The sequence below is a fragment of the Pseudorasbora parva genome, chromosome 1 (genome assembly GCF_024679245.1).
Source record: "Pseudorasbora parva isolate DD20220531a chromosome 1, ASM2467924v1, whole genome shotgun sequence".
Classification (NCBI taxonomy): domain Eukaryota; kingdom Metazoa; phylum Chordata; class Actinopteri; order Cypriniformes; family Gobionidae; genus Pseudorasbora; species Pseudorasbora parva.
This window is the reverse complement of record NC_090172.1, coordinates 3971176-3998752: the sequence shown is the minus strand read 5'-3', so window position 1 is coordinate 3998752 and position 27577 is coordinate 3971176. Positions and strand designations below refer to the sequence as shown.

The window sequence follows — 27577 nt, the reverse complement described above, 5'->3', positions numbered from 1 at the left end:
CAGATTGCAGGAATAGACGGTTCTTCATTGCATCAACACAGTGAACGCAACGTCTCATGCCTCCCTCAGTATCTCAAAAGGTGGTTTGAGTGATCTCTGTTTACACCTGGAGCTGTCCACATATGACTGAATGTCCTGGGATGGTTTTTAAATGGACAAAAAGAAAATTCTGTCATAAACTTTCTTCCAACACAAAATGAGAGATTTTGGAGAATGTTCATGCTGCTCTTTTTCCATACAATTAGTGTATTTTGGTCTTAAAATATCCTATGATAGAATGAAAAACAAGTCCATATTACTCAATAATAGCTGATATTCTACTGTAACTTTAATACCAGGTGTAAACCAGTTCAGTTATGCTCAGACAAAAGGCAGTGGATTTCAATGTGTCAGGACTAGGGGTTTCAGAATATCACGTCCACGACACTATTATCATTCACAATAACTAGATTATCATGATTATCTATTAGGCGATTTAAAATAAGGCTGTCAAATTCATAGTTTCCTCTTTTTTGGTTGACCAATCTGTCATTGTACGAGTGTAGGGAGGCTGAGAGATTTTGTAACTGTAACTATACTAAAAAAAAACGTCCTTTTTTTGGCACTTCCTTCTTTTTGATGGAATCTGGCTAACTTTGAGTGTGAATAGTGTCGCTTTTGCTAATTTTATGACTATTGCAATCAGTGTTAATGTGCAGTACCGCCACCTACTTGTTGGAATGTCAACTACATAGTTGCTGGTTCTGTATTATTTACGTTATACCATGATCTGTCTGAATACTCGATTTTGATTGGCTGGATGGTGTGCATTAAAACCATTTAATTCACAGATATTTCCAGTCAGTTTAATCATCGTTCTTTATTAGCAAGTAGTTTTTTTTGTTTAGTTTGTTTTAAACACACACATATCACTCGCATAGAGATCGGAGACTTGTTGGCTTTCATTTAGAAAAAAGCTTCTACTGAATCACTACATTATATTTCTCATCATTTAGAGGGTTACTGCGCTGTTTTTTGAAGTAACGTATCTCACATTTTCACAGCTCCATTTTTCATACAGAGAGAAAATCCCCCCCCCAACACACACACACACACACACACACACACACACACACACACACACACACACACACACCGCTCTCTCTATGGATAATTAATTCAAATAAATGCTATAACTCATGCAAATAAGTGTATTCTTGCACACTACTTTGTCTGTGTTATAGCTGGCCGAAGCTGACCAAAATAACCATAGCTTTTACCCTTTCGGTCAAATATTGAGCTTTAAACACCAATAACAGCTTTAACTTGTCAATGGCAGATGACCATGGTATAATCGGGATAATCCACAGCTGGCTTAACCATTTGAATGCACTCCACTTCGCATTGGCTGGAATTTTCCTCCATATCGTGCATTAAAATGGTTCAATGCACAGCTAGCCACAGTGGATGCCTAACTTATTATTGTCATATTTGTAGTGATGACATCAATATTTAATGTTTTAAATATGACTGTTATCATCAATGCCGGTATATTGTGAAAACCCAAGTCAGGACGATTGGTGCACTGCCTCTGCTGTAAAAAATCAACACAGCTTTGTTGAGAATTGAATGTCGTGCCCTTGCCGAGTCAGTTTTTGTCAGGAGTGTGTGTGAGGCAGCTGCTCTCCGAGGCCGTAAGAGACCCATTGATGGATTCACTCTCACTAGGCAAACAGGAAGGATGGGAACATGGAGGAAACAGATTCCAGTTCATTCCTCTCCGCTGGCCCAGTGGTCTCGCACACTTTAAATCTAACCCACCCACAGAAAGCAGGCCTGTGCTCCTAACATACCCCTCATTTCCATTACACACACCAGCCTCATGCTTTTGTTTCTATGTGAAAAGCTGCTGCATGCACGCGTCCAGTCTTTTGTATGTGTGTAGATATATTTTTGTCTAATATAATGTTAAAAGGATAACCCCCCCCTCGTTATTTACTCACCCTCATGCCATCCCAAATGAACAAGACTTCCTTCTGTGGAACACAAAATTAGATTTTGATACATAATTCTTTTTTTTTTTGAGTCAATATAATACAAGTGGAAAGGTAACGTCAAACCAGAAGTGATTCACACACCAGATATCATTTTTCTCTAGTGTGTGCAGGACCCTATAGTTCATTTATGTAAAGGAAGACAGCAAAATAATGTAACAATACCCAATAATTCTTCAAACAGTGACTACCCATCAAAATGATACAAATTTGGGCCCAAAATCATTCAGACACTTCGAGCTGAGCATGTTTTGCTGAAGTGTTTTTTCTTGAATTGCTAATGTGACCTTTGACCCCACAGACTGAACAAAATTTGCATTGCCTGGTCATTGGTTGACCCATTGGCATTATCTAATTTTGTTAAATTGAACAGCTGATTAGTTGATTGTAATCCTTTACATCCCTTTCTATCAAAGTTATCTGACATTATCAAGATGAATTTGGTTCTTGTCATATTTTATTACCATTTTCTAAACTACAGTGAATAAACTGTGATAATGTGAGAAATGTTGAAGGCTGAATAAATTCTGGTTTGACTTTAGATCAACGTAAAATTGTAAACATGACTAATCCATACGACTCTAGTTGATGAATCAATGTCTTCTTAAATGCATGAGTTTGAGTTCATGCTTGACGGTAGTATTGTAGTTAAGATCACCTAAACTGAGACAAAGACCAAGACCAGCGAAAAGATCCACATCTACTGTCTGAGAAATGACTTCTGTTTAGTGAATAAATGTAATTAGAATAGTAAGACACTATAGCGCTGATACCAATCAAATCACTAACGATAAAATTAATGGCACAGAAGCTGCATCTGAATTGGTACAGTTACACCTTCATAAATAATGTTGAGATTAATTTAACATTAAAACATTAACATTATTTAACATTCACAGAATCATTTATTCAACTGATTTGTTCAAAGCATCTGATTCATTTAATAACAAAATGTTGCCAAATTAACTTCTTGTTTATTGAATGTTTATATGAATCAATATAATATTATGCAATCACACTTATATTCATGAAAAAAGCTCTCTTGATATTGCTTAATTATATTCTGTTATACAGTATATATTTAAAAAAATCTAAATCAGACTTTTGTGGGCATTTATATTAATTTTGGGCATTTTTGAGACAATGCTGCGTTGATTTTGAACCCGGCAGTACAGTAACACAATAAATCACATTACAAAGAAGTTATTGATTGCATTTTAAGCAGAACATTTTACATCAAATCACACCAATGATGTTAAATCAGACAATGCACCGGCAATTTAGTGATATCCTTGCAGTTGTGGTCTTGACTGGTCTTTAGATAAAATCCCGAGTCCTCTAAGTCTGAGACGGAGACTAAACGAAACCTTCAAAAAATGGTCTTAAGACCAGTTTCGAGTACTACAACACCACTTCACGGAAATGTGCGCTCATTGTGAAGACTTAATCTAAGACTATCTTTACAATAGAGCTGCACAATTAAAGATAAATTGAGAATTACGATCACTGATGTGATTTTCTTTTTTTGTTTAAAATGGGGATTCTCCCACAATTCTGAAATAGACAGCTAAATGAAATATGGAATTAAATAGAGGTTCTTACAAAATGTTAATTGCTGCAGTCTATTTAAAAATATTGAATTAGAATTGTTTTAATTGGGTTGAGTGAATGATTCAATGACTCACTCGCAAATACTTCACTCGTTTCATTACTGGATGAATCAGTGCTTTTGAACAAATCTCTTGAATAAATGATTCAATGACTCACTCGTAAATACTTCACTCGTTTCATTACTGGATGAATCAGTGCTTTTGAACAAATCTCTTGAATAAATGATTCAATGACTCACTCGTAAATACTTCACTCGTTTCATTACTTTTTTTTTTTTTTTTTTTTTTTTTTCACTCGTTTCATTACTGATGAATCCGTGTTTTTGAACAAATCTCTTGAATAAATGATTCAATGACTCACTCGTAAATAACTCACTCGTTTCATTACTGGATGAATCAGTGCTTTTGAACAAATCTCTTGAATAAATGATTCAATGACTCACTCGTAAATACTTCACTCTTGAATAAATGATTCAATGACTCACTCGTAAATACTTCACTCTTTTCATTACTGATGAATCAGTGTTTTTGAACAAATCTCTTGAATAAATGATTCAATGACTCACTCGTAAATACTTCACTCTTGAATAAATGATTCAATGACTCACTCGTAAATACTTCACTCGTTTCATTACTGGATGAATCAGTGTTTTTGAACAAATCTCTTGAATAAATGATTCAATGACTCACTCGTAAATAACTCACTCGTTTCATTACTGGATGAATCAGTGCTTTTGAACAAATCTCTTGAATAAATGATTCAATGACTCACTCGTAAATACTTCACTCTTGAATAAATGATTCAATGACTCACTCGTAAATACTTCACTCTTTTCATTACTGATGAATCAGTGTTTTTGAACAAATCTCTTGAATAAATGATTCAATGACTCACTCGTAAATACTTCACTCTTGAATAAATGATTCAATGACTCACTCGTAAATACTTCACTCTTTTCATTACTGGATGAATCAGTGTTTTTGAACAAATCTCTTGAATAAATGATTCAATGACTCACTCGTAAATAACTCACTCGTTTCATTACTGGATGAATCAGTGCTTTTGAACAAATCTCTTGAATAAATGATTCAATGACTCACTCGTAAATACTTCACTTTTGAATAAATGATTTAATGACTCACTCGTAAATACTTCACTCTTTTCATTTCTGATGAATCAGTGTTTTTGAACAAATCTCTTGAATAAATGATTTAAGGACTCACTTGTAAATACTTACAAGTGTACTGCTTACTTTATACTATTCAGTACTTCACTCGTTTCATTACTGGATGTTCTCATAGAAAAAACATGCACAGAAATTAATGCCGAGTTTGTCTGTGGCTTCCAGATTCAATCTAGCCAGTTGTTTTTGCTTTGCTAATGGTCAAACAGTTCTGAAAACTGTTTATGCAAGAGCAAATACTAAATGTTATTAGAATCTCTCTAACATTTCAACGTTATTAATGCATTAGATATCATGAACTAGCAATTTTAGCGCATTTATTAATTTAATTTATAAATGTACATTAGATGGACTGCGTATAAAATTATATAAATATATACATACACCAATCAGGCATAACAATATGACAGACAGGTGAAGTGAATAACACTGATGATCTCTTCATCACGGCTCCTGTTAGTGGGTGGGATATATTAGGCAGCAAGTGAACATTTTGTCCTCAGAGTTGATGTGTTAGAAGCTGGAAAAATGGGCAAGCGTAAGGATTTGAGCGAGTTTGACAAGGGCCAAATTGTGACGGCTAGACGACTGGGTCAGAGCATCTCCAAAACTGCAGCTCTTGTGGGCTGTTCCCGGTCTGCAGTGGTCAGTATCTATCAAAAGTGCTCCAAGGAAGGAACAGTGGAGAACCGGCCACAGGGTCATGGGCGGCCAAGGCCATGGATCTCAAACTGCTCCAGAAGTTAATGCTGGTTCTGATAGAAAGGTGTCAGAATACACAGAGCATCTCAGTTTGTTGTGTATGGGGCGGCATAGCCGCAGACCAGTCAGGGTGTCCATGCTCACCCCTGACCACACCAGACAGTTAAAGGGGGACCAACACAATATTAGGACATAATGTTATGCCTGATCGGTGTATATACAAACATTAACTACATTTATAAATTCCTTTATTGTTCATTATTTCATGTCCACTAATGTTTACACAATCAATCGTGTTGTAAGGTTTAACCAGATTCTTTATCAGGGTCCCCGCGGAGTCTTAAAAAGTCTTAAAAGTATTAAATTTCAAAATCGAAATATAAGGCCTTAAAAAGTCTTAATTTCGCGGAAGCACTGCGTTCTAGGTCTTAAATAATGTTTAACAGGTCTTAATTCTCCTACGTCCATGTAACGCTACCTCATTGAAATGCTCTCGCCTCCTGCAGCACGCGCGCACGTGTGTGTGTGTGTGTGTGTTTGTTCTGTGGTGTTTGTAGTTCTTTCTTTCGGTTACAACTACAAATTAGACAAGCATGCCACGTGTATCGTACCCCACAGACGCATAAAACGGATTTTATTCTTCAGCTGACTCTGACGGTTCTTGCAGTTCCGCGATCGTGAACGCGAAGGCGAATCTTTCTTACCATCTTGCTTAATGACCAAATAAAAGTATAATATACCTGATTGCACTAAAAGAGTTAATAACAGTGATGTAAACTCCGAACTCCGATGTCAGGCTGCGTGTGTTTGCTGCCTGTCAGCGCTCGTGCGAGTGTATTGGATGTGTTATTTCTTGGCTCATTAGCCTAACGTTACTCTTGAACGATCAAATATACACATTATGCATATGTCTATATCCTGATTTGAGTTAAAAAGTTTGGGACGTGTCAGTAAGCACTGGATCTGCACATTAGTAAGTTCTCAAAGTGAAAGCAAACTAATATAGCTTAACAACAACACAAACGGGGGAAACAGCACTTACACTTAAAGGAACACTCCAACTGTTTTAGAAATAGGGCTTATTCTACTTTGGTACTTTGCTACATTTAGATATGTGGGGAAATGCATTTTAAGCTAAGCTAGCGGCGACCCTGCCAAACTAAAACAATGCATGCACTGAGCCATGCATTTGCCCACATATCCAAATGTCTAAGTTGAATAAACCCTATTTCTAAAAACGGTGGAGTGTTCCTCTTTGTAGATATGCATCTTTATGTTGTATTTATTTGTCCTATTGTCATTTGTTTATAAGTATACATTTTATTACTGACCGATTACTTGATTACGTAATCACTTGAAAACGTTTTACTTATATTAAGCAATTATTGCTGTGGTTTACTTTTAAGATGTTGGTTCCCACCCCAAGCGTTCGTGTTATTAAAGATAGATAGTGCACTACTGGACCAGCCTTTTTTGATAATAACAAAACAAGATTCATGCATTTTGTCAGTTTTGTGTGACTATTGTGCATCTAACATAATAATATGGTTAATGTTGCATCCTAATTATTTAAAAAAATAAAAATGTTTGCAAATCTATGGAAGTGACCACCACAAAATAAAGACTAATTTTTGTCAATTTTTAATATATATAGATATATATATATTATATATATATATATATATGCGCTAATCCTGGTGGGATTGAGCTATGAATAATAAGTTTACTAATACTTTGTTCAATTTAAATAAATTAAATAATATAATTTTAAGTAGCCTAATTGAGTGATTCTGCATTTCCTATGCATGTTTTTTTATTGCGTGATATAGGTCTTAAATTTTATTCATAATGGTCTTAAAAAGGTCTTGAAAAGTCTTAAATTTGACTTGGTGAAACCTGCAGATACCCTGTTTATGAATTAAATCATTCTTTATTTTTATAAATCTTCATGAAGGTAAATCATTTCTCCTGTGTATAAAAATGAATCTAATTACTTCATTGTGTGCCATCTTTTGTCATAATCTATTTGTTGTACATGTCATTTAATATCTTTGCCTTGTCTTAATGGAATACTAGCAATACTGCTTCCTTTATACTATTCAGTATTTAATAAAACTTTATTTTAGGGTCCAGTTCTCACTATTAACTAGTTGCTTATTATAATGCATATTACTAGAATATAGTACTTAAAAAGTACGTATTCTACATCCCTTAATCCTAAACTTAACCACTACCTTACTAACTATTAATAGGCAGTAATTATGAGTTTACTGAGGCAAAAGTGGTTGTCAATAGAGAGAATTGGACCCTAAACTAAAGAGCAGCTATAAAAAATGTAAACCATAGCATTGAATAAAAAATGCAAAAGTGAGGTAATGTGACGGCAATAATCTCTAAAAAAAAAAATAATAATTAAGTTTTGAAAGTGCAGTCACATAGGCCTGGTTTCACAGACAGGATTTAAATCTTAGGGGGAAAAAACACGCTAGTACGGGGAACACATATTCACTATTAACTACGACTTTTTCCTCAATAAACTCCTAATTTACTGCTTATTAATAGTTAGTAAGGTAGTTTTTGTAGAATTTAGGGATGTAGAATAAGGTCATGAAGAATAAGGCATTAATATGTGCTTTATAAGTACTAATAAACAGCCAATATCCTAGTAATATGCATGATAATAAGCAACTAGTTAATAGGTAATAACTGAACCTTAAAATAAAGTGTTACCAAAAAAACATTACTGATGTGCATCTTGGGAGAAAACAGTGGCACTGGCTTATTTTACGGTAACTGTGCAAGTTGCTTTCTGTTGAAACTGCTCAAACCAGCTAATCTGGGACTAGACTTAAGCCTTGTCTGTGAAACCAGTGAATAAGTTAGTAAAGACATGTAGTCCATTGGGATGTCACACAGTGTGCCCTGTTGTAAATGCAGTAGGTTATCTGGGTATGCCATGTCATTTTGTGCATACTGTATACATACTGAAATATCCATATGAGCAGTATGGCAGTATTCCATTATTGAGCATAACATGTCTTTCTAAACTATAACATGTGTCTATATTCCATAATGCTTTTGTTGTCCCACTTACAAACAGCATGTGTTTAGCAGGCATTGTGTGGAATGTCGCTCTAATCCCATCTACCTTGCTTCCAGATGACAAAGAAACCTCAAAGGCTGCACTGGGAAAATTACTATGAGAACGAACCGGTCAGTATTGAAATAGTGTGTCGTTGCTGTACAGAGACGAGTCACTGGCTCCACAAATCACTTTCCATAGCTTTCCCTTCACACAACACACCACTCCCATCCTCTGTTTGTGTGTGTGTGTGTGTGTGTGTGTGTGTGTGTGTGTGTGTGTGTGTGTGTGTGTGTGTGTGTGTGTGTGTGTGTGTGTGTGTGTGTGTGTGTGTGTGTGTGTGTGTGTGTGTGTGTGTAAGAGTCTCGGGATGTAATCGGTGTGCTCACTGCATCTCTCTGGCTGTACGTTGTGTTTGGTCATTGTGTTTTTGGGGTGTTCCCTGGTCTGGCGTCATGCAATTCGTCTGCTTCTATAAATAGTCTGAACTCTGGGCAACTCGGTCAGATCTCTATTGGCGAGTAAAAACTACAGTCGATTGGATAACAGTGATAAGCAACAGTGCAAACACGGTTTATTTGCATTGGGAGTGTGCTACAAATGTAAGCTTGAGCTCTTAGGTCTGCGGTGATAAAGAGAAGGTTTTAAATACTAGTGTTGTATTATTTAATTGGTTCTCTGTACCAGTTTTGGTACCAACTATTGGAACCGTTTAACTATTTGGCATTAAAATGAACCGCATGTAGCTATCAAAACAACTCCACATGGTAAACACTGCTTTAACCCTCTGGTGCTCTTCATGTGCCGGTCAAAAATGACTGGATTTAAATTAATGTACTATATTTTAGTTCGATACGTTTTTTTAAATGTAATATTTTGTATGTTCAGTGGGTTTTATGGTACTAAATTATATTTATGCAGTAGTTATAATTTATTTATTCACTTTTTAAGCATTGACCTCAAAATGAAATTTCCAACTCTTATAAATCTTGAATGCTTTTGGACTGAAGTTTGGTCTGTTTTTAAAGATTACAATCGGCAGATTATTGCTGAAGTGAAAAAAGTTAAAAAAAAATGTATTTAAGGTTACAGAATTTTATGTTTATTGTTAAGAAAAATGCACAAACATGCTAGTTTCAAAAACACGTTTTACCCTAAAACTGCAAGAAAATCAAAGCCATCAATCTGAGCAAGCTGTGTTTCAAATTTGAGCTTGATATCTTAAAAAATGAGCTTTCAGTCAGATTTAATTTATGCGCAGTACCAAACGTTTCCACTAGATGAATTTCGTTTCCCAGTGATTTCCAATGCAACCATTTTTGACCATGAACAACACACTATTTTACCTTTTCAAATAATGTCCGTGATTGTTGTGTGTTCAAATAGCAAGTGCCAAAACCTTTACAAAGTTTCGTACCATACAGATGAAATAAATAATTATTGAATGAGTTGAGTTCAAATGCCTGAGCAGAATAGATACTTAAATCGCCTAAAGTAGCTTGTTTATCAGTCTGCATTTACACTCCAAAACTTAATGCACAGATCTATAATTCACAGATGTCAAATGCATTGTTTGTTATAGCAATATCGCAGAAGTACTGGTACTTTTGACAACACTATTTCTAGCTCCATCTGCGACTTGGTATATTAAGTGCACAACACTTTGAAAGATAATTATAACTAAACACGTTGCCATTTCCTCCTTAAATAAGTATATTATATATAAAAGCACTACTATATCTTTAACCCTACCCTTTATAGTGGTTCTACCTTGAGTTTAGATAACTATGCTAATTTATAGTGCAGATTGTCAAAGTTATAAATTATAAGCTTTACTTTTGTTTCTTGACTTCCTTCGAACCAGTGCATTAATGCGTTTTTTTGATGAACTTGATGGATGGATTAGCTTTGTCTATAGTGAGTGACAGCATCAGAGGGGAAAAAAACAACCTTAAAATATCCATTTAAATGAACCTTCTATTACACTTCTATTTCCTGTTCCCCATATATTTCTGACATTTGATGCCATGACTGTAGACTTCTGATGGAGATCTGATCGCGATTAATGCAGGTTTTTTTGTTTTACATGCCAGTGAAATCATGCAAATCCACATACTTTAGATTGAGCATGATATTCTGAGGTCTGAGATCAACTTTCACACTCTGAGGAAACAACACACACTAATCGATGACCAAATCAACACGAGTATGTTGGTAGGATTCAGGGCCGTGAACAGGGGGTGGCCCGGTGGCTAGAGCCACTGCCCCTTTGCCCTCATCGGCTGAGGTGCCCCTCTTGCCCCCTTCCCTCCCTCACTCTCAGAGGATTCCCATAAAAGCGTTCGGTTCTGCTAAAAATCCACTAATTCCACTAATCCTTTCCGTGTTTTCCCACTCGCTCCGCGCAGCATCGCTCAAAGTCTGCGGCTGTGTCCACTCTCTGTGGAGACGGCTGTTCCAGAATGTCGTCCCATTAAAGGTGCACTATGTAGTATTTTTGCAGTAAAATATCCAAAAACCACTAGGCCGGTGTTATATATTTTGTTCAGTTGAGTTCTTACAATATCCCAGATGTTTCCAACTATTTGTAAATTGTGAGAAAATTGCTATTTTAACTAAGGACAGGGACGTTTCAGCATTGCATTTGAGGGAGTCGCCTGTCAATTGCGTCATATCTGCGTTACCCTCGGTTTCGGCTTTTATTTGGCAGGAGCGCTTTACTCTTAGCAGTGTGAACAAGTGAACGCACGGAATAACGTCATAACATCGTTTTAAACACACTTAAATGTATCTAATATGATAAACAGAGCTGCTTTACCTCATAATCATAACCGGAAGAGCGGATCAGTGCAGGCATCCGGCGACTGTGTCCCGTCCCGTCATAATAAAAGTCCCGGTATTCGCAAGGCGTGTGTTTGTGTAACAATCGCTCCAGCGGCCGTGCTCAGCTCCACAACACTCGGTCCTGCTCTGCTTTAGACTACAGTAATGTTAATAACCGCATCCATAAACGTGATTTCTGCCCGAGTCCTATTTTCCACCGGCTGTGAGGTGAAGACCACATCTCCCAACATACTGCGCTCACACTTTGCGTCATCAAACTACGCATTTGTTTAGAATAGGCGCCCTCCAGTGGACGGAAAGCTGCATAGTGCACCTTTAACAGGTATATTACAAACTAAAATCAAACAAACTACAATCCACATTACAGACAGTAGTTGATCCGGGGAATCAGTAGTTTGTTTGTTTCACCAGTGCAAACATGGATTCAAAGCTCCTGCACGCCACTTATTTAAAACAGATTTCCGATTATAATCAGTTTTACGAGGTAATACTAGTATCTATAACATACTTCATATTTATGATATTTTATTTAGACCATATTTATCGTATACACAATTTTAAAAAAAGGTAATACAGGCTATTATAAATATAAATGAGTTGTATCAGGGTAGCCTACAATGCTCATTTTTCAAAAAAGTTCATACTTGTGCAAAAAATCTCTAGCAACGTTTGCAGTATTTTCAGTTTTTTTTTTTTTATTAATAAAATATTAAATTATTGTTCAGTTAATCTTAAAGCAGCACTAGGTAACTTTTCAACCTTCAAAATATATTTTTTAAGACTCTTGTGATGATAAATCGACTTACAATAGGTTGAATGACACGTCTGCCATAGCCTGATGGGGTCTGTATCGTTTTTAATCGTACTTTTAACCTTCGGGTAGTAACCCGAGAACAAAAAGAACTACAAAATTCGCCTGCTTTACGGCATATACGTCACTTCCACCAACACACACACTTCCTTACATTCGGACGTGCGAGCCCAACTTTGTTCGTCAGATAATATAGTCATGTCCGAAGCAGCAGAGACAAATAAGAAAGAAAAGGTTTTGTTGGAGGAAAGCAATAAGAGGAAACGAGACAGTGATGTGATTAAAGGCAGGACGAGGATCATCATGTGACCAGCGTTTGCTCGTCGGCGTGAGCTGAAGGAGGCGTGCCCGACCGATGCTGTCCTGCTTGTTACGGTGAGCTACCACTCAAACATTGAACTGAAGTATCATATAGATTCTGTAAAACGCTAACCAATAGACTACTATAATGACGCTGTCTTGTAAACGTGAGCATCGTGACTATTTGGCGTTTGAAAAAAATAAAACCCATGAAATTATATTCATATGACATGCTGGAGCATATGCCACTGACTGGAACGTTAACTTACCTGGGATGAAGACATTTCACACGCGACGCCAGAAGAACTCCTCCTGCAGTGTTCAGGGGAACTGTTAGTGCTGCACCAACCCGCGGGACGCTTTTATGAAGTTATTTGGCCCGCACCCCACCACTGTATATATTTTTACAACCCGCCGCGCACCCGCGACCATTAAATAGACATACGGGGTCCGTGGGTTATGAGACGACCCGCGCATCACTAGTTCAGGGCTTTCAGGGTTGTCATGTCAACAATTGCACGTGCGATGGCATCCCCTGTTGTAGGATGACAGAGCTTACGACAGTAGTTGAGGACATTATTTTTTCCAAATTGTAGGGGGACCCCGAGAGCAAAAGTAGCCAAGTGCGGCTTTAAAATGTTAATATAAAAATATTTTTTAAATACAGAAACAAATTTTTAAGTAAATAATCTGAAAATGTTGAATGAATGAGATTCCATAATAACAACTAAATATATTTGTATTATATGATTATCATCATATTTTTTATTATAAATATGATGTTGCCTCTAAGATGGACACCCAACTTAAGATATTTTCCAGCTGAATCTTAACCATGCCAACAAATGGAAATCAGTCAGCTGTTTATTATCGTGTTAAATGTGCCTTTTACCCCAAATACCATACTTTTACATATTCTGTTATTAAAAATCTGTTGCGTATGATTTACATAAATCATAAACAAGAACTTTGTCTCAAAACATATTCAATAATTTTAGTGATTCTCATTTGCTACTTAAATCTCCAATAAAAAAAAATAATAGAAAAGATATCAAATTAGCCCAGAATCAACTTTTTGGAAGAATAATTAGCACTAAAGCCTAACAATTGTATTTACAGTATGATTGTAAAAGGTTTGTTATTCATTTTCTATATTAAGGTGATACTCATACTTTTTTTGGTTTTGGCCACAGCCCCTCAAAATGTCTGTGCACGGCCCTGCTACGATTGCTGGTTCTGGTGTGTGTGTGTGTGTGTGTGTGTGTGTCATTTCCTGATTGTTGCCCCTGCCCTTATCAGGGGTCTCAAACTGCTGCTCCCTGGATATGGGCCCTAAAAGTGCAGCAACACTAGATCGCAGTTGTTGACTGACGCCAAATTTTTGATGTTCTGCAGCACAGCAGCTCTATTTTTCAATTGTGAACACACCCTTAAACACACATTGGCTGAATCTGGCCCCAGGTCATTTGAGTTTGAGACCCCTGCTCTCCATGCTGGTTTTGGACTACCTGTGCCGTCTTTCAATTCACAATGCACGTTCCCATGAGTGACTGTTCAAATAAACCGTAATCAGAAGGTAAGTGATCGTAATGTGTGACTGAGCACAAGACAAGAACTAGAAACCGTGTGTACAACACTATTTTGTTACAACATTTAACATGAGAAAAAGCCTCTTTTTTATTATTACATTCCCTAGACTGCAAATGTGGACGAGAGAAAACAAATAGGCGGGATTTGGTTTGAACCGTAAGGCTTACAGAGTTTCAGCAGTGTTTGCCTTTCCAGGGCTCTGGTATGCTATAATTTTGGCATCAGTAATGAAGCGAGGCGATGAAGGAGACACCGTCTCATTAAAGGGAGGACGACGTGTGTGTAAATTTGACTGTGAGCAGGAAGCAGTTGCTGTGCCAGCTGGAGCCGACTATGTGGATGACAGAAATCTCTTTCTCAACACTTTGCACGATTGTGGTGAAGGAGTCTAGGGATGCAGCAATATATAAAAATGACAGCTGATATTATGAACCAATATGGCAACACTTTAGATTAGCAAACACATATTAAGTTACTTATTAGCATGGATATTACTAGGATGTTGGCTTATAAAGCACATATTAATGCTGCATCACTTAATCCTACTCGCCTAAACTTACTTACTATTAATTAACAGTAATTAGGAGTTTGAGTTATTAGTGAATATGTTCTTAGTGTTGCTATCAATACAGATATGTTCCAATCTACTTTTAAAATATTTGCTAATTAAATTAATGTTTAGTACTTTTGGCTTTTGAACAAAAATTATTATGGACCTCAATAGCTTCTTTTTTTATTATTATTATCCGTATTGTTGGATGATATTATATACATTTTTTCTATAATATTTATTTTAAATTGCCGCTAATTAATATGATGGTATTATAAATATATGCTGTTCTGCCTCAAAATAAACAGCAGGCATCAAAACATAATTTACAGCAAGATATATTTACATGTTTTTGAAACACACACACACACACACACACACACACACACTGGTCAAAAGTTCGGAAGCATTAATATTTTTAATGTTTTTGAAAGAAATCTCTCACAGAAACAGAAAAAAACTGAAATATTGTGAAAATATTACAATTTATAAAAACTGTTTTCTGTTTTAATATACTTTTATATACTTTAAAATATATTGTATTCCTGTGATCAAAGCTGTATTTTCAGCATCATTACTCTAGTCTTCAGCGTCAGATGATCCTTCAGAAATCACTCTAATATGAGGATTTGATACCATCATTTATCAATTATCGTTATTATCAATCTTGGACACAGTTGTGCTGCTTATTTTTTACAATCTGTGATGCTTTTTTCAGGATTCTTTGATGAATAAAAAGCGTTTTTTTTAAAAACCCGCATTCAAAATAGAAATCTTTACTATCACTATTTATCAGTGTAATACATCCTGGCTAAATAAACGTATTAATTATAATGTTTTTTCAATAAAAGAAAAAAAAAAAAAATACAGACCCCAAACTTTTGAACAGTTGTGTGTGTTGTTACAAAATATTTATATTTTAATTAAATACTTTACTTTTTTATTTATCAATCAATCCGGATAAAAGTATCTTAGGTTATAAAATAGTATTAATCAGCATAACTGTTTCCAACACTAATGATAAACATGAGAATGATTTCTGAATGTGACGCTGAAGACTGGAGTAATGATGCTGAAAATACAGCTTTGATCACAGAAATAAAATATATTAAAATAGAAAAACACTATTTTAAATTGTAGTAATATTTCACAAAATTGCTGTTTTTTCCGGTATTTTTTATCAAATAAATACATACAGCCTTGATGAGCAGAAGATTTCTTTCAAAAACATTAAAAATAGTAATGTTTCATATATATATATATATATATATATATATATATATATACTTTTAAATGATATGATTGATGATATTATAAATATAATGTAACTAAATAAATACATATTTTTTGGCTTTTTGAAATGCATTTAAGCACACATCTAGAATTTTACAAGCTAAAGTGTAAAATCAGTGAGTGACGGAAAATCAGACATCAATAAAACAATAAAAAATGGATTGGGTCAAATATCTGAACAGTCACGGAAAATAGGGACACAAGTCGGTTCTGGGGCATTTTGAGTTATTCACAGATTCTGAAAGTGTAGTCTCCAAGCTTTCCAACGATGTGTAACACATGGAAATCTGATAATATTTGGAGAAGTTGTGTCCATCTGAATGTAGGCCTTTAGAAAAGTGTAAACGAGAGAAAACAGCCTCTAAAGTTTTGCAGTTCTCACCTGTTGGGAGTGACAATAGGGCTCATTTAGATAAGCCACACCCCCTGTAAAGCTGCATGGTTGCTAGTAACGACAGACAAAACGGGGAAAATCGGACCGCATACTACTAATAATAAAGATGCTAACATTACCATCTAAAAGCCCTTTATAGTAATGTTTTTTTTGGCAAGTGATAGGATGCTAACGATTACAATTAAAACGACAGTTAAGAACAATAGGTAGGTATGGGAAGGTCTAAACATGAGATAACGTGTGTGTGACAGAAAAGAAACAGAAACAGAAAAGTATTCTTGCTAATCTTGTTGCCTCCAATGAAATAAGTCGTTCGGGCACACTTTCTGTTTGCCGGGGTCTTCTTAGTGGATGTACTGTTCATCTGTTCGAAAGGGATAAAGCCAGAGAAATGGGTAAAGTTTCTAACCATGGCTGTAGTGTAGGGGTAAGACGCATGTCATTAAGTTTTGACGCAAATCGATCAGAGGATCGAATCTGCCTTTTGCCACACACTCTAACCCAGGGGTGTCAAACTCAAATTACCTGGGGGCCGCTGGAGGTAGACTCTGGGTCAGGCTGGGCCGCATCAAATTTTCCACAAAAAAAAAAAAACGTACAACTGATCAAATATTCTCAATCTTTATTATTAACAGTTCTTCAACATTAATGTTTCATCTGAACATGAACATGGCTTCTCTTGCTTACTCGTGTTTTTTTTTAATTTATTGCCAATATATTTGAGATTCTTGGATCTGTTTATCCTTCGTCCTTCGCACCTATCTATTACCAACAGGTGTGTGATGGTAATTATGTACTAATAAATATGGCCAATAGAAATTAAATCATTATGCAATACTGAAATAATAAATGTGTTTATTTTTATTTAAAATAATAGACTATTTCAAAGCAAGGCCATAACCAGGTCAAACAGATCAGTGAACGAAATTCTGCGAAATTCTGAACGATATTTGCATTAATTGTTGTCAAATATTATTAGTCCCGGGATTATTCCCATGAGTGAATAAATACGTACATCCACTGCTTATATTTGAGTTCCTCAGTGGTCTAATAGTAGACTTTTAGTAAATCGTCTCAAATGTTCAGTTTTAATCCGTTCATATAGTTTTCTTCATTATAATGTTCATCTATGATTGTATATTAAGAGCATGGAAACGTTGCATTTTGTGTGCTTTTGTGTGTGTGCAATTTAGTTTTGTGATTTTACCGGAAAGAATAGTCTCTCTTCGCAACGGCATTACGCGATAGATTGACACACTCTCGTCTGTGTGTGTGTGTGTGTGTGTGAGAAGACTGCGGGAGCATGTGCGCGAGCCAAAGGAGAATGTAAATCCCGCCTACTTTGATTTGATTGGCCATTTGAGCGCCGTTAAACCACATTCATTTCGACTGTCTGAACATGTCAATCATGCGGTGTCAACCAATTGTACTGCATGAGAGAGGGCCGAGCTAACTCTCTCAAACACACACACACAAAGTGAGGCATAAAGCACGGCACACGCAACGACTCCGCCAAAAATAGTTTTCAGAGCAACGCGCGGGACGCACTAACATTAAATTTTGATGTCAAGTAGGGGGCCACAAAATATCATCCTGCGGGCCGCAAGTGGGCCGGGAGTTTGAGACCCCTGCTCTAACCGTAACACTTTAATTAATTAATTAATAAACACGTTAGATTATTTCCACTAACATTTTCTCAATTCTTTTTGAAAATAAATGCCTTTCCGATCTGATATGTGATGGGAAAAGGGAGTAGAGAGAGTGTGGCAAAAGGCAGATTCGATCCTCTGATCGAGTTGCGTCAACTTGATGACATGCGCCTTACCTCTACACTATAGCCACGGTTAAAGATTTGACCCATTTCTCTGTCTTTATCCCCGTCAAATGTTACTATCGCTATAGCCTCTGATTTCTTACGGTCCAACTCGTCTGACGCCAGTTTGATACATTCTTCCTCTTCTTCATCTTCGCTCAGTTGTAGATTAGGGTATTATCCAGTCTTATTATGCCGCTTTCATCGTCGCTTAGATCATCTCTACAGCCGGCCAGAGCGCTGCATGAATAATTAGCCACGCGTCCCTTGGAGGGCGGGGCAACAACAAAAGCCAGTATGGAAATACACACAGACAAAACAAGGCGATTTCAAACTCAAAATATACGCTTTTAAATATACAATTAATGCCATCTCAAACACAGAGAGGCTTCTTCGGTTCTGCAAAAAACAGATTCTGCAAAAAAGCGAAAATCACATAATTTGAAGGGGAAAAAAAACGCTTCTTTCTCATTTTTCTCAATAGTAGAGCTGCCGACTTGTGTCCCTGGTTTCCGTTAACGGGTGACATATGCTCTGACATTATCTGCTTCCTAATATTGTCATCAACATTATTTTCTATAGTTTTATCCAGTAGTAAAATAGTCACAACATTGTAGGGCTGGGCGATATGGCCCAAAAAAAAAAATCCCAGATTTTTTGCCAAAAAATTCGAATTACGATTTTAATCGATCCCCCCCCCCCCCCCCCTCCTACTTAAAATCAATCTGCATGACAAAGAAATTGTTCAAAACAAGTTTTAACTTTATTTTGTTTAGGTAAAATATTTGCGGCTTGGTAGAGTGTCTACCTGGGGTGCCAAACTTTCAGCATGTGAATAACCCAGACCATTCCACAGTATAAATGGGCACCATATCTTTTGCAATATACAGTATACATATCAAAGGTTTATTAATTGATATGCAGATTTTATTAACAGTAATGTGCAAAAAAAGTATAGGGAAAATTGAAATGTTATGCTATTTAATAATATGCTAATGATATTATTAAATATAGATTACCATTGTTCTTCAATATTCTCAAACTGAACTGACCGATAGCTTCAGTTATTATAAAATGAGCTCTTTACTTGCTTTCTGTGTAATTTAGTTTTTCATGAGACTTGGTGACTTCGTACTTTTCTCCATATATTAAGGAGTGTAAATGGCTAATAAATCAATAAGTGCTCTTCTGCTGGTTATAGTGGTGGGCACTGCATATCTTTTTTTTAAATAAAAAATGCTTGTTTGCCACAAAATGGATTAAACATTAAAAAAAATTAACTAAAATACGATTTCTTTCACAAGACCCCTTTACACTTTTAGTTTTACAAACCATCACATTAAAAATAGCATATTTTGGATATTTAGAGCTTTGAAGTGCTGGAAATAAGTGCAGTAAGTGAGTGTACAAATAAGTGTACGAAACCATTGGAAAGTGCTTGAATTTCAATCTCAAAAGGTTGTACGAATCCTGAGATAAATATTGACAACAACATTAAATCCATGTGGTTTTACTACAGTAAATCATGGTGAATGTTGGTGATTTGTGACTGAAACCCCTGACCTTCGCTCATGTTGTCTCCACGTCAGCTCTGTTTGATCTGATACCTGTGGTTTATAATAGAATTCTGCGCCGAACGCTTCCACTAGATCACAGTAGCGCTGTTATTAACTCTGGATCTCCAGCGCTGTGTATCGTGTCTGTCACGAGATCTGCCCGTGTATGAGCTCGCGCTGCGTTCATTGTCCGCGCAGCTCAAATAAGCGCAGCTCCGTTCAGACTTCAAACACACTTTGCAGTGGGGTATTGTTAATAGTTCTGTGAAATACTGAACCAATGACACTTGTTAGACCCTATCCTTGTTGTTTGTGTATCTCTGTGGCAAACGCGCGGGGGAGGGTTGAGCCATTACGGGAGCCCAGAGGGAGCGTCGGCGGATTTTAAAGAAAAAAAACCGATTTTCATTCACAAAAATCGACATGAAACTACAAACTCGAATTAATCCATAAAATCGATTTATCGCCCAGCCCTACAACATTGTATACTTTTCTAACTCTGCGTTGAGAAACACAGATCTTGCACATGGAAAATCATCTTTTAGATCATTAGCTGTTATTTCTAATCCAGATTTCATCCTTTTGTGGGATGGTGATGCACACGTATGCAGCTGGTTTCTGCACCGAAAACCCGGTAACCGTTCTAGTTCAGATCCGTTTGATGCAATGAATCTAGTCATAAATTGCTAGTTTTCTCTTACCATTACTGGTGTGCCAAATTTCCTGTGTGTGTGTAAAAGGCAAATCACTCTGGATTTTCCACTGCATGGGCAGAACATGCATATGCTAACATTCACCAGGGCCCTCATTTTCAACCAGAAAAATGTGGCAGCTCTTGCTTTTTTGACCAAACGTCATAATGACATGGTGCTTTAAGTCAATCAACCAAACCCTGACAGTTTCTCTCCGGAGCGTTGGCAGCACATAAGCCCTCAAAAGCTGCTCTACTGTCCACGTGTGTGTTTGAATGCATTCGAGCAGCTGAAACGCAACATGCTATTAGCCTATTATGTATTGATGTGCTGTAGCATTTTGGAAACATCAATGGTATATCAGGTTTATGAGCTTTTTGAACCGAGTAATTAAATGCAATTATTGCATAGCACACCACCCATGAACAAACCTCAGGCTGTGACTGTGGTGTGAAATGGTGTTTAATTGTTTGTAGTGCCGGTAACCTTCTTTTTTTTGTCTTGTTGACACTAGCAGGATTGCTTCACAGTTGAAGGGGAGGATCTTAAGCACGACTTCGAGCGCTTGCAGCTGGCTATGGAGATGGTGGGCTTCCTTCCCATCACACGTAAACAGTGAGTTTGTCCAAAACACAAACTTTGCATGCAAACTTTTTATGTCTTCATTAGCTATGAGCATGCATTAAATATTTATTCTCTTAAGTAAATAGTCTAAACAATTTATTTTTGAATATGTTGGCCTTTTGCAAATCTTGACTTCTAGCCTAGCTCTCCTTCACGCACATTCATGAGAGTTTGTGTTTAGTAATAGTTTTAAACGTAATAATGAACCATTAGATGGGAAGATTTACAGGAAATAACTTATGTGTCAGTCTGTTCATCACAAACAATATCATATACTGTAGTTTTACAATAATTGGGGGCATAGTTTTAAGGTCTATTTTGCTATTTTTATGATGATTTGTGTTGTTTTTAACGCTTTAGTGTCCATTCATCGTGTGGAAATGACTGACCAGTACAATACATCTATATTTCTCTTTTTGTATTTGATGGAAAAAAGAAAGTTTTACACCTAAACACCTTCTTGCTGTCTATCGTCTAATGTCTGGTGAGGTGAAGCGCTTCATTCACGTCTCGATTTTTCTCACTCGACGAAGCTTTCACACAATGAGACCTAATCTTTATCTTCATTATTCTTTTGTTTGTGTTCAGCCTTTATTCTGGCATTATGGCTTTCTGATCCCACCATACATTAATCCACGTATTATCTGAAGTCTTTCTAGAAAATGTTTTCTTCGAAAAGTTTTAAAGGACTACTTTGCTATATGATGCTTTTGAGTCTTTTTTTAAAGCTTGAAAGCTTTAGTGTCCATTCATTGTGTGAAAATAACTGACCAGTTCAAAACATCAATATTTCTCTCTTGTATTTCATGAAAAAGGAAAGTCACAGATTTAAAATAGCATGTTAATTGAGTGAATGATGACAGTTTTCATTTTGGGCTAAACTATCTCTTTAACCCTTTAGGCCTCTTTGGTCAGAAATGACCAAACAAGTTTAGATTTTTTGATTTGTATTTATTTGCTTCAATGGAAATGAGTTGACACTTTGTGGCTGTTGTCACATTAGCTATGTGAAAACTCAAAAAATTATAGACATCATTAGGATATATTAAAGGGAAGAAAAAAACAAAACATATGTGGCTCCTTCTCTGCCAAAAATGACCGACATAGGAAATGCATGGGAAATACGAAAACTCAAGAGTACAAACTACAAATCAGCCACTATGCAGAAAAAAGTGCTCAACAAGAAGATTTATTGCTTATTTTGTTAGATTTTTTCTAATTATGAAATACTGAGTAACAAAAATGCTTTCCAAGATTTTAAAGGCCTTGTCTCTATTTTATTATGAAATATTCCATTTATACAAAATACTGGCATTATGGGTTTCCAATCTCCATAGCTTAGATCCCACTATACATTAATTCATATACTTTTTTCTTCAAATGGTAAAAATAGCTCATAAAAAATTTATAAATATTGCATAGCATCACAAAATTCTAAATAATAATCAAAATATGTTATAGAGCAAAAATATATTATTTTGAATTGCCTGAATAAAATTACATTTTTCAAGGCTTTGGTCAGTTTTGTCCAAGGAGGAGTCAAGTGTGACCCCTAAACGAAGAGGTTTAAAACGGTGGATTTTAAACTTCATTGTCCACAACAATATTCACTTAAAATAACTTAGAGCTTAGCATAACTAGAAATATGTATACTCATTATAAAAAACGGCATAATCTAGTAATATTTTATTACAATAATAATAGTAATATAAACAAATGTAATAATTGAAGTCATCTTGAGGCCCCCTTTGATGTTTAAACCACTGGTTTGACTGTTTAAGTTAACTAAAATAAAAATAAAAATAAAAATAAAAAGATGACAAGCATAAAAAAGGTATGAACACATTTGTCCAGTACCCATTTATATCTCTCACTCAGGAACATCTGTTTTTTTTTTCCTTGCAGAATTTTCTCTCTGCTGTCAGCTATCCTTCATTTAGGGAATATCCGATACAAGAAGAAGATATACCGGGATGACTCCATTGACATCTGCAATCCTGAAGTCCTGCCTGTAGTGTCAGAGCTGCTCGAGGTACAGGATTAGTCCATCACAATAAATCACAAGACACATGTTTCGCTCGGCCATATGCTTTATGCTTTATCATAGTGAACCTGCATGTCCTCGGTCCAATAGACTGAAATCTGAAGTCAGTAGGTGCGTTTACATGGAGCACTGTAATTTGGTTTAAAAGTCTAATCCAAATGAAAATGCTTCATATAAACACCTCAATCGGAATAAAAACGCCCAAACCGAATGAAATTGTAATCGGTTTGAGAGGGGTGGGATAAACCTTTTCATGAACCGATCAAAAGAAAAGTTTAACCATGTAAACGACCTGACCGGATTACTTTTGAGTGTGTGTCCTTATGTGACGTGATACACAGCATGCGCCTTCACCACTGACTGCGCGGCGCGCTCACACGCCGGCTATAATGTTGAGAGGAAAGTTAATTTTTCTGAGGGGTGAACTTTTTATTTCTTTAGAAGTTATGAAGATAATGTTGGCATAATGACACAGACATAGCCCGGCTACACCCTCTCATCTTGACAGCGTTTGTCCCAGGCACTTTTTACTTCAACTGCACCTGACAGAAGATTTTATTTTGTATTAGATGATTATTACACTTTACAATAAATAAATAGCTTTTATGAAACCGTATAGTCCTGGTGGTCGTTGAGAGTTGCTATGGCGTCCGTGAACACATTCAGCTGCTGGAGAGGATGGCGTCGACATTTCTGATGCAACAGACATACTGAAAGCTGTGATGATTGCGACGGAAAGTCAGCTCATGTGACCCCAGATCGGTTTAGATAACGTCTCATGTAAACAGTCCACTAAATATTTCAATCGGAATGACAAAAAAGTATGCATGTAAACGTGGCTAGTGTTCACTGATAACCTGTTTACCTCCAGTGAGCAAAACTACTACACTGCAAAAAATGCTTTTCTTACTTAGTATTTTTGTCGTGTTTCTAGTCAAATTTTTAAAAAATTCTTACATTAAGAAACATTTACTAGACAAGTAAAAATTATTGTCTTGTTTTGGGAAAAAATAACATAAAGTAAATAATAATAAGGTTAAGCCCCGCCCACCGACTCTATACACAATGTGATTGGCCCGACCAGAGTTTGGTTTTTACAGCTCAGAAGTGTACTGAGAGTTGCTTGAATAAGATTAGATTTACTGCCGCTAGGGTGCGTCTAGATGCGCATAAAAATTACCATGTGACTTTCGCGATATAATATCATAACTGCACTAACCAGCAGAAAAATCTTGTTTGCAAAGCGTCTGAAATGATGTTTGTCATTCAAAAGCGTGTGGTTAAAGATGCTTGATTTATATTTCCTCCTAGAACTGTCTGACACGACTGCGTTCCCAAACAGCAGCATCTGCCTCTGAAAGCAGCACGACTACACGTTTATTGAGACGCAAATCATTTATATTATATGAAAATGATTATATATGGTGGCTTAGTTTATCAGGAAGTGATGATTATCTTCTCTTCGATTCAGTGGATCGAAACGGTGCTTTATCTGCAAATGTTTTATGTGATATTGCAATTTTGCGTATGTTACATTCGCAACTTTGGATGGAAACATGCGTAGCTAATGAGACCTATTCTTCATTAGTCTTTTGTTTGTAATCAGCCTTTTTTCTTGCATTATGGCTTTCAAATCTACATCGCTTTGATCCTACTATACATTAATCCACTTATTATTTAAGTCTTATTGAAAACAAAACAAAAAAGCATATTCTTGGGACCATATGTGAACAAATCTCTTGGAAAAAAAGAGGAAGGCTGGGCTTCTTTTGCACAGGATTTGGTCAGCAAACAGACCTACTCCAGGAAGTAGATAGAGTTCCTGAATGAAGGCCATGGAGCCCTGTACTGTGAGCCAACAGGATATAGGATGTGATTGCTCGGAGGCTTTGAACTCAACACATATATAATGTATGCACATACCTCTCCATACCAGGACCTCTCGTGGCCTAATAGTGTGATCAAAGCACATCTGGCCTTTATCTTTAGACACACACCTTCATGAATCCCTCTGAAGGAAAGAGAGAATGAACATGCAAGTGTTTTTACAATTGCCCTCAGACTGCAGACACAGGTGTGTGTGTGTGTGTGTGTGTGTGTGTGTGTGTGTGTGTGTGTGTGTGTGTGTGTGTGTGTGTGTGTGTGTGTGTGTGTGTGTGTGTGTGTGTCATCAAAATTATTGTAATATATGCAGATGAGGCCAGGCCAAACCTTTGATCCCTTACACAGCTGTTCACGATTACAGATGAATGACTCAACATCAGGCTCAATGAGTTTATATAATCACTATATTAGATGTAGACATTTTTTCCTGTGTGCATAAACCAGCCACATATTTTTCACAGTTCACCGCTGGGTTCAAATCGGCCCTTTAATGTGTTAATGAGCGAGTGTTAGGGTCTCTTGATTGTCCATGGCATTGAGTGTGCAGACTTTGATTCGTAACAGTTGCTACACTGCAAAATATTGCACACACACAAAAAAGCATCTACTACATAAGCAAAAGTTTGTGTCTTGTTTTGGGGGAAAATAAATCAAAACAAGACAATTACTTTTGCTTGTCTAGTAAATACTTCTTGTTTTAAGAATTTTTAGATGTTTGGACTAGAAACAAGACAAAAATACTGAGTAAGAAGAGCATTTTTTGCAGTGTAAGATTTATTTACTGGTATTCTAACCATTTGAGTCCTTATTATAGCTGTATTGTTTTTATTTACTAATGTTACAATATATAGAGGTGGATCCAGTGCTAAATTACAGTCTCTCTCTGTCTTAAGAAACCTCAAAAGTCAATATTACGGAGTGCTACCGGATGTTTAATTAAAGGACAATTCAACATTGCAGGCCCCAAAGTCAACAATTGAAAAGAAATCTTTCTCACAGCCATTAGTGCTTGTAATGTTTTGCTCCTTGTCCATCTACAGTATGTAATTAAACACTGAGTGTGATCCTTGTGTGTTATTGCTTGAGAAACTTGAGATTTGGGATGCATTACTGTCCAAATCCTTTGATCTGTATTATACCATACACCAAAAAGTTAATGTCTAATTGTTCCTGTGTCATGACAGGTCAAAGAGGAGATGCTCTTTGAGGCCCTGACAACTCGGAAGACGGTGACAGTGGGCGAGAAGCTGATAGTCCCATACAAACTGGCTGAGGTAAGCAAACATTGCTGTTTAAAACATTGACCAGATAGCCAGAATAAAACCAAATATTGGGTCATGTCCTGGAAACACCTTATTATGAATATCAACATCAGTTTTGGATGATATTAGACAGACAATTGTAAAAAATCTGACTGTTAAAGAAACGTTTTTGGTGTGAGGAGAATTCTTTGTTACAAGAAGCATCATGGCCTGCATTTTGCAAATGAATCACATCATTGGGCAACACTTTATTTTGATGGTCCACTTTAAAACGGGCGTACAATGTGGGAGTTCGGACGCCCGGGAGGTCGTTTGATATTGCACATGCTACGAGTCAGTTAACTTGATAATCGCGTCATTATGTATGTATGTAATGTATGGCTCAAGCCACTTATAGCCTAATAATACTCATATATTTAACCTGCGAGACGTGGTTGTGTATGATTTGGCAATAGGGCACAGCCTATATGTTGGTGAAAATCGACTTAATTTTTTTAAACACTATTTCTCCAAAGTGAAAAAAAAAATCATCTGCAAGCTCGGACGACAGCAAAAATCACACCGTGCATCTCCGGCTTTAGACATTATATTAACTTTAAGTATCTTTGCATCTAACTTACCAAATACGTGCACAGAAAGCCACGTCTCTCAGCATGCGTCTTATTACACTTGAATGCTCGAATACACATGCAATTATTTAAAATGCCCATTGTGTGGAGTATTGATGTAAACACGACCTGTTAAGTCTTAAGTGAAAGTAAACAATTGTGTGTAAATCAAATGTCAGGGCTCGACATTAAGCATTTTCATGTGCTTGTCCTTTGGACAAGTTAATCGTTCATTCACTTGTCCGAGTAAAAAATTTACTTAACTTGTTCATACAAGTAAAATTTATCATATCATATAATTTGGTCATATTTCCCACCCTTAGTTGCAAAGTCACTTATAGATAGCAGAATGTCTATTATCGAAACAGTGTAACCCATTGTTGTGTTATTGTTAAGGACACACGAGATTGAATGGGACAGTGATTTAAAATGTTAGAAATGCACCGTTATATGTAGCAGCGCTGTTGTGAAGCATGTTAGCATGTTAAATAAAGTGTTAACCAGATGGAATCGTCCTAACAAGATACTTTGGTGTTAATTTTGAACATTTTCTGATTGTCTTCATTTGGCCCCCTCATTGAAGTGACTCTCAGTGTAGTGATGTGTTTCTCAAGGGCTTCGTCATGATTCATCTTCATAATTAGACCCAGCCATGAGCATTTTTTCAGAGATCTTTTCCAGCATTAGGACTCTAATGTTCT

At 36.4% G+C, this 27577-nt stretch overlaps 1 protein-coding gene across 8 annotated transcripts in view; it reads left to right on the top strand.

Annotated features, from left to right (window-relative positions):
- myo9aa (myosin IXAa) overlaps positions 1-27577 on the top strand; it is a 244333-nt gene that overhangs the window by 118503 nt on the left and 98253 nt on the right. For 4 of the 8 annotated variants that reach the window (XM_067455438.1, XM_067455027.1, XM_067455516.1 and 1 more), the window contains exons 6-9: positions 8689-8742; positions 20969-21069; positions 22984-23110; positions 26191-26280. In XM_067455438.1, the coding sequence (XP_067311539.1) occupies positions 8689-8742; positions 20969-21069; positions 22984-23110; positions 26191-26280 (372 nt within the window). The remainder of the gene's footprint in view (positions 1-8688; positions 8743-20968; positions 21070-22983; positions 23111-26190; positions 26281-27577) is intronic. The other 4 variants (XM_067455111.1, XM_067455599.1, XM_067455363.1 and 1 more) reach the window with 3 other exon arrangements.